General features: G+C 38.9%; 1 protein-coding gene across 3 annotated transcripts in view; it reads left to right on the top strand.

The window, feature by feature from the left end:
* The window catches only part of OSGIN2 (oxidative stress induced growth inhibitor family member 2), a 29,598-nt gene extending 23,121 nt beyond the window's left edge, over positions 1 to 6,477 (top strand). For all 3 annotated transcript variants that reach the window (XM_006056581.4, XM_006056580.4, XM_006056579.4), the window contains exon 6: positions 4,584 to 6,477. In XM_006056581.4, the coding sequence (XP_006056643.3) occupies positions 4,584 to 5,616 (1,033 nt within the window). In that variant the 3' untranslated portion in view covers positions 5,617 to 6,477. The remainder of the gene's footprint in view (positions 1 to 4,583) is intronic.
* Positions 6,478 to 13,092: the final 6,615 nt, after the last annotated feature.

The raw sequence follows: 13,092 nt of genomic DNA on the forward strand, positions 1-13,092 counted from the left end.
GTCCACTTACATATCCTTTACTTGTTTACTTATTTTTAAGAATGGATTTGTATAACTTATTTTTATAAGTGAATATGTATATCTTCATGTATACATATCTCATGTATACATTCCTGAAGTATGCATATACTTATTTTTATAAATGAATCACTTCATCTACTGCATATCTCAGACACCTAAAGTATTTGACTTTTCTGAGTAGAAGAGTATATATAATGAATAATTTAAAAAGGCAAAAGACTTATACAATCCGAAGGAAAACCAGAGTATACATAATGAATAATTTAGAATGATGGAATAAAATAGATTCTATGATGTGATTATCTACTTGGCTATAGAGGTAAATATTTAATAAGAATAGTAAAGTATGAGAATAGAAATTATGAAAATCTCAACTTGAAAGAATACAAGTTTATTTTATATTTATTTGGGACAAAGAATTCAAAGTTGAAAGAAATTATGAAAAGCCTTATCACTTTCAAGTCATTTTCATTCCTACAGATAGGAATTACCAATACAGAGAATCTACTCTGACCACTCAGAGAAACAATAAATTAAAACAGGAAGTTACACAAAACCTTTGAAATAGGGCTGTAATGTTCAAATGCTTGACTTCCTGCTAGATAAAAACCATGTTAATCTACAGTAGTTTTCCTTAATTTGAGATTTAAGGAGAGTAAATTTAGACCAGCATGGGTAATTGAAATTAAACCTTTCAGATATTACTTTGGGATTTTTTTTTTAACAGAAGTTTTATTGTATAAGTTTGAAATGTAAAATTGCAAAATCAGGCAAATTGTATAAATTCTTAATTTTCATAAAAAAGTGAAATTGCTCAACATATTTTCCCCTTTATGATGCAGGTAAACAAGGAAAAGCTTTATGATTTATGTACCAGAAGTGTTCGTCCTTCTAAGTTGAGCATGTTGTGTTTAAGTAACATGTGAAAATGACTCTTGTGATAAATATTAGCTTTAGTTCCTGCTCTTGCATAGTGTTGAGAAGTGTTAGACCTCTCGAGATTGATTGCCGAGTTTGAATTCTGATTCTGTAACTTTTAATGTTATGACACTGGTCAAATAACTTAAAATAGCTATCATTTCATTAGCTATCAATTTCCTAGTTTGCAAAATTGAGGTAGTAATTATTATAATTATTACATAGGATTTCTATAAAAATTGAGAGTTAATACATTCTAAATCTTAATTGCTATAGTTATTAAGCTTCTCACTTATTCCAGTTACAAGTTACACTGAATTGTGTGAAATGAATTGGTGGGTTTTGTTTTGTTTTTTGGCCCCACTACATGACTTGTGGGATCTTAGTTTTCCAACCAGGGATTGAACTAAAGCTCTTGGCAGGGGACGTGCAGAGTCCTAACCACTGGACTACCAGGGAATTCCCTAATTTGGTGTTTTTTCTGCTACTTACCTCCAACTGGGGCACTGTTTAAGGATACTAATGCCCATTGCTTTACAGTTCAAGTGGAAAATAAAAGATGTATTAATGTGCTTTTTTTTCCATAAAGAGCAGATTATATTTATAGATCTCCTTATGAGTAGGAAGGATGTCAAAGAATCTCAGTGAAAGTGAAAGTGGAGTCACGCAGTCATGTCTGACTCTTTGTGACCCCATGGACTGTAGCCCACCAGGCTCCTCCATCCATGGAATTTTCTAGGCAAGAGTACTGGAATGGGTTGCCATTTCCTTCTCCAGGGGATCTTCCCAACCCAGGGATCAAACCAGGTCTCCCACATCACGGGCAGACGCTTTCCCATCTGAGCCACCATGGGATCCCAGAATTTCAGTAGAGCTATTCAGAACCCTAAAGGATGATGCCATCAAGGTGTAGCATTCAATATGTCAGCAAATCTCAAAGACCAGCAGTGACCACAGGCTGGAAAAGGTCACTCCTCATTGCAGTTCCCAAGAAGGGTAGTACTAAAGAATGTGCCACCCATTGGACAGTTGCACTCATCTCTCATGCTAGAAAGTTCAGTTCAGTTCAGTCACTCAGTCATGTCCGACTCTTTGTGACCCCATAGATCGCAGCACGCCAGGTCTCGGTGTCCATCACCAACTCCCAGAGTTTCCTCAAACTCATGTCCATTCAACCATCTCATCCTCTGTCATCCCCTTCTCCCCCTGCCCTCAGTCTTTCCCAGCATCAGGGTCTTTTCAAATGAGTCAGCTCTTTGCATCAGGTGGCCAAAGTATCGGAGTTTCAGCTTTAGCATCAGACCTTCCAATGAATATTCAGGGCTGATCTCCTTCAGAATGGACTGGTTGGATCTCCTTGCAGTCCAAGGGACTCTCAAGAGTCTTCTCCAACACCACAGTTCAAAAGCATCAATTCTTTGGCGCCCAGCTTTCTTTACAGTCCAGCTATCACATCCATACATAACTACTGGAAAAACCATAGCCTTGACTTGACTTACTTGCTAGTAAGGTCACACTTAAAATCTTGCATGCTGGGCTTCACCATTATGTGAACCAAGAACATCCAGATGTCCAAGCTGGGTTTAGAAAAAGAAGAACCAGAGATCGAATTGCCAGCATTCACTGGATTATTAAAAAAAGCAATGAAATTGCAGAAAAACATCTACTTCTGTTTCATCCACTACACTAAAGTCTTTGACTGTGTGGATCATAACAAACTGAGGAAAGCTCTTAAAGAGATGGAAATACCTGACTATCTTACCTGTCTCCTGAGAAACCTGTATGGAGTCAAGAAGCAACAGTTAGAATCCTGCATCAAACATCTAATTGGTTCAAGATTGAGCACTGAGCACATCATGAGAGATGCCGGGCTGGATGAGTCACAAGCTGGAATCAAGATAGGAGAAACATCAGCAACCTTGGATATGCAGATGATAGCACTTTAATGGCAGAAAGTGAAGAGGAACTAAAGAGCCTCTTGATGAGGGTGAAGGAGGAGTGAAGAAGCCAGCTTAAAACTAAATATTATGAAAACCAAGATCATGGCATCCAGCCCCATCACTTCAGAAGGGGAAAAGGTGGAAGTAATGACAGATTTCCTCTTCTTGGACTCTAAAATCACTGAGCACGGTGACTGCAGCCATGAAATCAGAAGACGATTGCTTCTTGGCAGGAAAGCTATGACAAACCTAGATGATGTATTGAAAACCAGAGACATTACTCTGCCAACAAAGGTCTGTATAGTCAAGGCTCTGGTCTTCCCAGTGGTCACGTGTGGTTGTGAGAGCTAGACGGCAAAGAAAGGCAGAATGCCAAAGAATTGATGCTTTCAAACTGTGGTGCTGGAGAAGACTCCTGAGTGTCTCTAGGACAGCATGGAGATCAAACCAGTCAATCTTAAGGGAAATCAACCCTGAATACTCATTGGAAGGACTGATGCTGAAGCTCCAGTATTTTGGTCATGTGATGCAAACAACCAAATCTTTGGAAAAGTCCCTGATGCTGGGAAAGGTTGAGGGCAGGAGAAGGGCATCAGAGGATGAGATGGCTTGATGGCATCACTGATGCAATGGACATGAACTTGGGCAAGCTCAGGGAGATGATGAGGGACAGGGATGCCTGGCGTGCTGCAGTCCATGGTGTCGCAAAGAATTGGACACAACTGGGTGAATGAATAATAAATGAGTAGGAAAATACAGAGAGAAACGTTATCTGTTTAAATGTAGGATGATTTTGTTCAGCCAAAGACAGATCTGAATAATTTTTGGTCATTATGAAAATGAAAAGCAACTTATAAAAAATTGTGTCTAGATATTATCTTTAAGAAGTATATATATTACAGTCAGACCTGTAATAGCTCGATGGTTATAATCTAATTCAGTCTACAGCTGTATAGAATACAGACTGATAGTATAACTGTAGGCTGAATTACTTAGATTACAATTGTGAGATAGAGTGAAACAGTCTAATTTTCAGTAAGCCACATTTTAATCCATTTATTTAGTAGAAGTTTATTGACAAAGACAGCTAATCTGAACAGATACTTAGACAAGACATTGGGGAAACAAAGATGCTTTAAATACAGTTTCTACCCTCATGGGACTTACTCCATTGAGAAAAATAATTTATTAGCATTTTAAAAATTTATTTTTGGTGGCACTGGGTTGTCTTTGCTGCACGCAGGCTTTCTCCAGTGCCGTGAGCAAGGGGGCTGCTCTGAGTTGCAGTGCGTCAGCTGCTCGTGGTGCCTTCTCTTGCTGTGGAGCACAGGCTTCAGTAGTTGTAACACATGGACTCAGTAGCTGTGGTTCGTGGGCTCTAGAGCGTGGTCTCAGCACTTGTGGCACACGTCTCAGTTGCTCCATGGCATGTGGAATCTTCTGGACCAGGGATCAAACCTGCGTCCCCTGCATCAGCAGGCAGATTCCTATCCACTGGACCACCAGGGACAGCCCCTAATTTATTAACATTTTTAAAGAAAAGGAAAGGCTTTCTTTCTTTGTGAAGTGTTAGGGTAAGAGTTAGTTTTAGCTTAGACAATCCAGAGGAATAAAAAGATAAAATAGTGGACTAGATGGAGAAGTAGTAATCATGGAAACTAAAAGTATTATCCTCATGGAATGTTCTTCCTTTTCTTTTCATAGGAACCTAAAAGGGGATCGAGTTATGCCAGAGGAAATAGCTCGCTACTATAAACACTATGTCAAAGTCATGGGTCTTCAGAAGAATTTCAGAGAGAATACTTACATTACCTCTGTATCAAGACTCTACAGAGATCAAGTTGATAATGATGGTCAAGGCCGAAATATCTCAACACAGCATTTACAGATAGAGAAGTCAAAATTTGCCAAGAGAAACTGGGAAATCAGGGGTTATCAGCGAGTAGGAGATGGTTCTCATATTCCCTTCTGTCTCTTTGCTGAAAATGTAGCTCTGGCAACTGGAACATTAGACTCTCCTGGCCGTCTGGAAATCGAAGGGGAAGATTTTCCTTTTGTGTTTCATTCAATGCCTGAATTTGGAGCTGCTGTAAGCAAAGGGAAGTTGCGTGGCAAAGTGGATCCAGTGTTAATTGTAGGTTCTGGGCTTACCGCAGCTGATGCAGTACTGTGTGCTTACAACAATAATGTCCCTGTGATTCATGTATTTCGCAGACGAGTAACTGATCCAGACTTAATTTTCAAGCAGCTTCCCAAAAAGCTTTACCCAGAATACCATAAAGTCTATCATATGATGTGTACTCAGTCATATTCTTTAGACTCAAATCTTTTATCTGCTTATACTAGTTTTCCTGAGCACCATGTGCTTGCCTTTAAGTCGGACATGAAATGCATTCTTCAGAGTATCTCTGGACTGAAGAAAATATTTAAGCTCTCTGCAGCAGTAGTGTTGATAGGCTCTCATCCCAATCTGTCTTTTCTGAAGGAGCAAGGGTGTTACCTGGGCCATAACTCAAGCCTGCCAATCACATGTAAGGGTAATCCTGTGGAAATAGATGCGTATACCTATGAGTGTGTTAAAGAAGCCAACCTTTTTGCATTGGGTCCATTGGTTGGAGACAATTTTGTTCGATTTTTAAAGGGAGGGGCACTGGGTGTTACACGCTGTTTAGCTATAAGACAGAAGAAAAAAAAGCATTTATTCGTTGAAAGAGGAGGAGGAGATGGCATAGTGTAGAGCAGGTTTACAAGTAATTTATATGGACACTTTACCATTAAAGATTTTTAATAGAGATTTTACAGTGTACTGGCTTGAATTTTCTGAACTTGAAATAACTAGGAGAGCCTCAAGTGATAGTAACTATTTTTTAAACTTAACTAGAATTTTTGTCCTGATTACATTGTAATGTTTCAAAGGTGTCAATTGTCAAGACAAATAGAAGCACTGCCAATCTGATATACTTTAAGTTCTCACTTAACTGAAACATTCTTTTCTTCTAAGACTTACTTTTTTGTGATCACTGTTGATTATTTATGTTTGATTCCAAAATATAACAGCATTGAATCTATAAAACCGCAGTCATTAAATGGCCAGAGCTTTCCCTCACTTTATATATTGAGTTACTGTGCTGTTCAAGGATGGTTCAGAGACAGCATCACTCCACTTGTGGCTTGTTGGAAAGGTAGCGCCTCAGGCTGCATAGCAGACTCACTGAATCAGAAATTGCATCTTAATGAGATCCTCAAATATGTATGCTTATTAAAGTTTGATACACACTGGTCTAACAGAAAATGGGATATAAATGTATATATGCTGAGGGTGGGTGGAAATGGGATAATCAACTCAGGTTTTATTTATTTTGAAATTATTAATTGTATAAGTCTAATTTATTGACAAATATGATGGGATTTAAATTTTTTTTATTGTTGAAACCTTGACAGGCAATTCATATTCTCAGCTTCTAATAAACCATTCAATAATGTTGGCATATATTCAGGAACCTGCCAAGGTAGTTTCTGGAGCTATATTCTCTAGTTAACTAGCATAACCCTTAAACGAATTTGCATTTCAATAAATTTTGAATGGAACTACTACTTACTTCTGTGTGAACACTGAGTTAATTTCTGTCACTGAAACTTAAAGATGTTTGGGTGTAAGTACTTTTAATATTGCAGTACTTTTTGAGTATTACCAGAATTATTTTTATCAGAATTATTAAAGGTTAAAATATAGAAGGTTAAAATCTGCCTTTCCTATTCTCAAATGGTTACTTTGAAATTCTTTGTTGGAGATGACATAGCATTTAATCCTATGGTTATTTATTGAAGTATGTGTTCTGTCTTGGTTTATACCTAGGTGTGCTTAATGTCTGTATTTTCATACAAATCTCCAGACATTTTGTGTTAGACAAAGTGTTACAAAGTTCTCTGTGGCAAATTGAATTTCCCGGTCTTTCTCTCTCTTTTTTTTCTTTTTGGTTAAATTTATTTCACCTGGAATGTGTTTATTGAAAGTCTATTTCTATTTTTTTGGTAAAATGGACTAGAAGTCAGTATTTATCTGTCCATGTGCTTATAGATTTATTAAGAATTTATCAAAAATTATTAATTCACCTTAAAATATTGTTTGGAATAGACATCTACAACTAGTTGTTTTGGATGAATTCTTATTCTCTTGATAATGTCATGTTTGATTAGCTTGATTTTGGAACTGATGTATCAGTTTTTATCATCATAACCTTTTCAACTTAATTTCACACCTATTGATATGGTGTGACATCCTTTGGTACACTTGATTGAGCACTTCCTTGTTTGTTCTTTTGAGCTCTGAAGGAGTTGATGGGATGCCTTTCTTGATGTTGCTTCTAAATTGAAAATGAGTTTGTTATGAAGATGGTTTCTTGTTGTTGAGTTGCCAAGTCGTGCCAACTCTTTTGCGACCACATGGACTGTAGCCTGCCAGACTCCTCTGGTAGGAGGAGTCCCTTTTACCCATTCAATAGCATTTTTACAATTAAAACATTCACCAAAAAAAGAACGACTTAAGGGAAAATATAACTTCAGCAGGGCCCTAATGAACCTGGTTAATAATTCCGTTTTTAGTAACCTCCCATTTCTAAGTTCTCCCTTAGACCTAGCTGCCCTGTGTTGCGAGTAACATCAAAGTGTTTTCGCTGTTGTAATATATACTCTTGATCAATTTCTGTCCCATTATTTTAAATCTGTCATTATCCATCAGTACCAACTACTTATTCAGGGAGGGAGGAAAGCACTAAATATTTTGACTAGTCATAGTGTGATAAGGGCATCTCCTTCATCCCTCAAAAGTCTAGCTCTGATTAAAAAGCAGAATCTCTTTGGAGTTTTGGAAATAATACAATAAAAATAAGATTTAGTTGCAGCTCTCTGTTTTAAGCAGTCTGAGTATGTGAACCTTCCACAACTTTACTTTTGTAAAAGTTAAATAAAGGCCAGACATTCAGTTGAGACCCCAAACTGGCCAAGCCTTGGAAATACAGTTACTATAAATCTGCATTACCCTAAAACCAGTCCTCAAGAAGATCACACTAAATGGGCCAGCAAGTTAATTAACTGCTGCCACAGAACCTGACTCTGTCTAACGACAACAAAACCCAGGTCCTCAGCAGCATTACAGCATCTGCAGTGTACAACATACAATAAAAATTAGGTGTGAATACAAGAAGATGTGACCATAAGCAGAGGGAAAAAACAAGTCATCAAAATAGATCCAGAGTTGACACAGATATTACGAATAGCAGAAACACTTTAAAAGCTACTACATAAATGTTCAAAATATTAAAGAATAATTCTTAAGTGAGTGAGTCTGAGAATAACAGAAAAACCTCATATTCTACAGCTTAAAAATACATTCTGAAATGAAAGATTTACTACATGGGCATAAAAATATACAAACCACTATAGGAGTAAAGGTCAATGAACTTGACAGTTTAATTGGAACTGTTCAAACTGAAGAACAGATAAAAGGAATTAAAAAAAAAAAAACTGACATGAGCTAAATAACAAGTGGTCTAACATGTATAGTTGGATCCAGAGGAAAGCAAGAGTGACTGGAACAGGAAAATATATGTGGGGAAGTAAAGGTTAAAAATTTTACAAACTTGATTTAAAAAATAAAAAGCAACCCATGCATCCAAGAAACTAGAACTGCAAACAACACATATTAAGACAACAATCAATTGCTAAGAAAGATGAAAAATTTTAAAAAGCAGTCAAGAGTTTGACACATAACTGAACAATGGAAAGAATGAACTTAACCAGGACAACATAATCAAGAATACAGTAGAACAATGTCTTTAAAATGCTGAAGTCAAAAAATATGTCAAGCTAAAATTAAAATTCTATGATGAAAACAAAAAAGCTGACACCAGGAAATATGCACAAAAAGAAATGTTATCACACTGAAGGCATGTGATATCTGGTGGAACATACATGAAAGAAATTTCAGAAATGAAAAATTTAAATTATTTTTCTAACTCCTTAAATTATTTAAAATCCAGTTGAGTATTATGAGTAAAATGACAGCATTTAATGAAAATAAATAAGCTTAATTCAGAAATTGAAAAGGAAAACTTAGGATATGTAGAAGTAAGATAATAATGGGATGAATGGAAATGCACATTTCCTGAGCCTGGCCCTGCACGTCAGAGCAACCCGGAAATCTGGGTCTTGCTCTGGTGGGCGGGGCCGTGCTCAGTCAGTCTTTAATCCAGTTTTCTGTGATGGGTGGGGCCGTGTTCCTCCCTGTAGTTTGGCCTGAGGCGGCCCAGTCCTGGAGCTTGCAGTCCCTGTGGCAGGCTATGGGAGTGATGGTGACCTCCTCCAGGAGGACTTGGGCCAGCACTCCTTGCCTCCCAGGACCGCAGCTGCCCGTGCCCCGACCCTGCGGCAGGGCATTGTGGACCCACGCCTTCTCCAGAGCTTCCCAAACGTTCACAGGCAAGTCTGCCTCAGTCTCTTGCGGGGGTCATGGTTCCTATCTCCTGGATTCTCATGTGCACGTGGTTTTGTCTGTGTTCTCCAACAGTCTCTGTTCCCCAGGCCTATGGAAGTTCTGCGATCAAATCCGGCTGAACTTCAAATTCCCAGGGGATTCCCATTCCCTTTGCCAGATCCCCAGGTTGGGAAGTCTGTTGTGGGGCCTAGGACTTGCACAGCAGTGCGAGATCTTTGGTATAGTTGATCTCCAGTTTGAGGATAGTCCACCTGGTGGCTCTATGGTAGGGCTAACAGCACCTTCCTCCAAGAGGGCTTCTGCTGCACACCATGCTGCCCAGGACTGCTGCCATCCCTAACCCTAACCCCTGTCCCCGCGGCAGGCCACCGCTGACCGGCCTCCACAGGAGACCCTCAGACTCTCGCAGGTCTGACCCAGGCTCCTGTGGCGGTCACCACTCCTTTCCCTGGGTCCTGGTGCACACAAGGCTTCCTTTGTGCCCTTCAAGAGTATGCCAAATAGGAGGTTTGATTTTAAATGTGATTGCACCCCTCCTGCCATTTGTTCTTGGACATGGGGCATCTTTTTTTTGGTGGGTTCCAAGATCCTCCTTTTGATGGTTGTCCAGCAGCTAGTTGTGATTTGGTGTTTTCATAGGAGATGCGTGCACATCCTCTACTCCACCATCTTTCTCTACAGTTAGCATACGTTTTTCTCGCAATTCAGTAGAACTTTTCATTTTGTTAATAGTTTCCTGTGCTGTGCCAAAGCTTTTTAGTTTGGTGTAGTTGCATTTATTTATGTTGACTTTTGTTTCTCTTGTCTGAGGACATATATCCCCACCAAAAGACATTTGAAAGACTAATGTTAATACACGACCTATGTTTTCTTCTAGGGGTTTTATGGTCTCAGGTGTTACTAAATATTGAGTCCATTTTGAGTTGATATTGGTATATGGTATGAGAAGGTAGTGCAGCTTAATTGTTTTGCATGTAGGTGTCCCAACACTATTTTTTGAAGAGGCTGTCTTTTCCCCATTGTGTATTCTTGCTTCCTTTGTTGTAGATTAATTGACCATAGAAATATGAGGTCATTTCTGGGCTCCCTTATTTTGTCCTAGTACCATAGAACTTTTTATCACTGTAGCTTTGTAGTATGGTTTGAAATCAGAGAGCATGCCTTCTCCAGCCTTGTTCTTTCCAAAATTCTTTTGGCTATTTGAGGCCTTTTGTGTTACCGTACAGATTTTAAAATTGTCTAATTCTGTGAAAATTAGACAAAATGCCATTGGTATTTGATGGGGATTGCACTGAATCTGTAGATTGCTCTGGGTGGTACGGTTATTTTGACATTAACTCTTCCAATCCATGCGCATGGTATACCATTCCATTTGCTTATATCATCTTCAATTTCTTTCATCATTATCTTATACTTTTCTAAGTACAGATCTTTTATACCCTTGGTTAGATTCATTCCTAGGTATTTTATTGTTTTTGATGCAAGAGTAAATGGAATTTTTAAAAAAAAATCTTTCTAAAAGAGTTTGTTATCAGATGTAGAAATCTATGCAACAGATTCCTATATATTAATTTTGTATGCTGCAGTGTTACTGAATTAATTTACTAGTTCTAATAGTTTGTGGTTTTTTGATGGCATCTTTCAGTTCAGTTCAGTTGCTCAGTTGTGTCCGACTCTTTGCCACCCCCATGAACTGCAGCACGCCGGCCTCCCTGTCCATCACCAACTCCCAGAGTTTACCCAAACCCATGTCCATTGAGTCGGTGATGCCATCCAACCATCTCATCCTCTGTCATCCCCTTCTCCTCCCGCCTTCACTCTTTCCCAGCATCAGGGTCTTTTCAAATGAGTCAGTTCTTTGCATCAGGTGACTAAAGTATTGGAGTTTCAGCTTCAGCATCAGTCCTTCCAATGAATATGCAGGACTGATCTCCTTTAGGATGGACTGGTTGGATCTCCTTGCAGTCCAAGGGACTCACAAGAGTCTTCTCCAACACCACAGTTCAAAAGCATCAATTCTTCAGCACTCAGCTTTCTTTATAGTCCAACTCTCACATCAATACATGACCACTGGAAAAACCATAGCCTTGACTAGACAGAACTTTGTTGGCAAAGTAATGCCTCTGCTTTTTAATATGCTGTCTAGGTTGTTCATAACTTTTCTTCCAAGGAGTAAGTGTGTTTTAATTTCATGGCTGCAGTCACCATCTGTGGTGATTTCGGAGCCCTGAAAAATAAAGTCTGTCTCCAGTTTCCCCATCTATTTGCCATGAAGTGATTCCATGGTTTAGAACAATAAAATAACTTCTAGTAAGTCTGTTTACCCCACATCAACCTCTTATAAAGGTAAGAAAAGTGACTCCATAGCATCATATTTGTGAATTCACAATTGATAACAGCCTAAGAGCAGTTCAGTTCAGTTCAGTCGTTCAGTCGTGTCCGATTCTTTGCAACCCCATGAACTGCAGCACGTTCACTCAGACTCACGTCCACTGAGTTGGTGATGCCATCTAGCCATCTCATCCTCTGTCGTCCCCTTTTCCTCCTGCCCCCAATCCCTCCCAGCATCAGAGTCTTTTCCATTGAGTCAACTCTTCCCATGAGGTGGACAAAGTACCGGAGTTTCAGCTTTAGCATCATTCCTTCCAAAGAACACCCAGGGCTGATCTCCTTTAGAATGGACTGGTTGGATCTCCTTGCACTCCAAGGGACTCCCAAGAGTCTTCTCCAACACCACACTTCAAAAGCATCAATTCTTCAGTGCTCAGCTTTCTTCACAGTCCAACTTTCATATCCATACGTGACTACTGGAAAAACCATAGCCTTGACTAGACGGACCTTTGTTGGCAAAGTAATGTCTCTGCTTTTGAATATGCTATCTAGGTTGGTCATAACTTTCCTTCCAAGGAGTAAGCGTCTTTTAATTTTATGGCTGCAACACCATCTGCAGTGATTTTGGAGCCCCCCAAAATAAAGTCTGACACTGTTTTCACTGTTTCCCTATCTATTTCCCATGAAGTGATGGGACCAGATGCCATGATCTTTGTTTTCTGAATGTTGAGCTTTAAGCCAACTTTTTCACTCTCCTCTTTCACTTTCATCAAGAGGCTTTTTAGTTCCTCTTCACTTTCTGCCTAAGGGTGGTGTCATCTGCATATCTGAGGTTATTGATATTTTTCCCGTCAATCTTGATTCCAGCTTGTGCTTCTTCCAGCCCAGCATTTCTCATGATGTACTCTGCATATACATTTAAAACACTTGGACCACCAGTTCTGGAGTGTTTTGAGCTTTTAGACTACTCTTAAAGGGACCAGAGACTGTTAGGAGTGTAGAGAGACTGTTACTCATTTATCTTCGAATTCTTTCAGTGTTGTGGAGAGCATTATGAATACACATTTAATAATGTTTCTTTAACAAAGAATTTGAAGGGATAATGAAACAAAAATAAATAAGAAAAATCTAGGACATTTACAAACTATCTCCTGAAAGGAAATAACATGTTCTGAAGGCTGGTCAAGAGTGCAAAGGGCCTTAGTCAGGTATTTAAATATGGTGACTTCCCTTGCCTGAATATAGTGGAACACTAGATGTTCCATGAAGACTTAACAACAATACAAATTAATTTATGATATAACTTTTCATGCTAGGCTATCTCTCAAAGCCTGTTTGTTAGGGTGGCAGAATCTATGTGAAACTAGGAAGTTTTGAGTCAGTATAAAA

Source organism: Bubalus bubalis, chromosome 15 (assembly GCF_019923935.1).
Source record: "Bubalus bubalis isolate 160015118507 breed Murrah chromosome 15, NDDB_SH_1, whole genome shotgun sequence".
Taxonomy (NCBI): domain Eukaryota; kingdom Metazoa; phylum Chordata; class Mammalia; order Artiodactyla; family Bovidae; genus Bubalus; species Bubalus bubalis.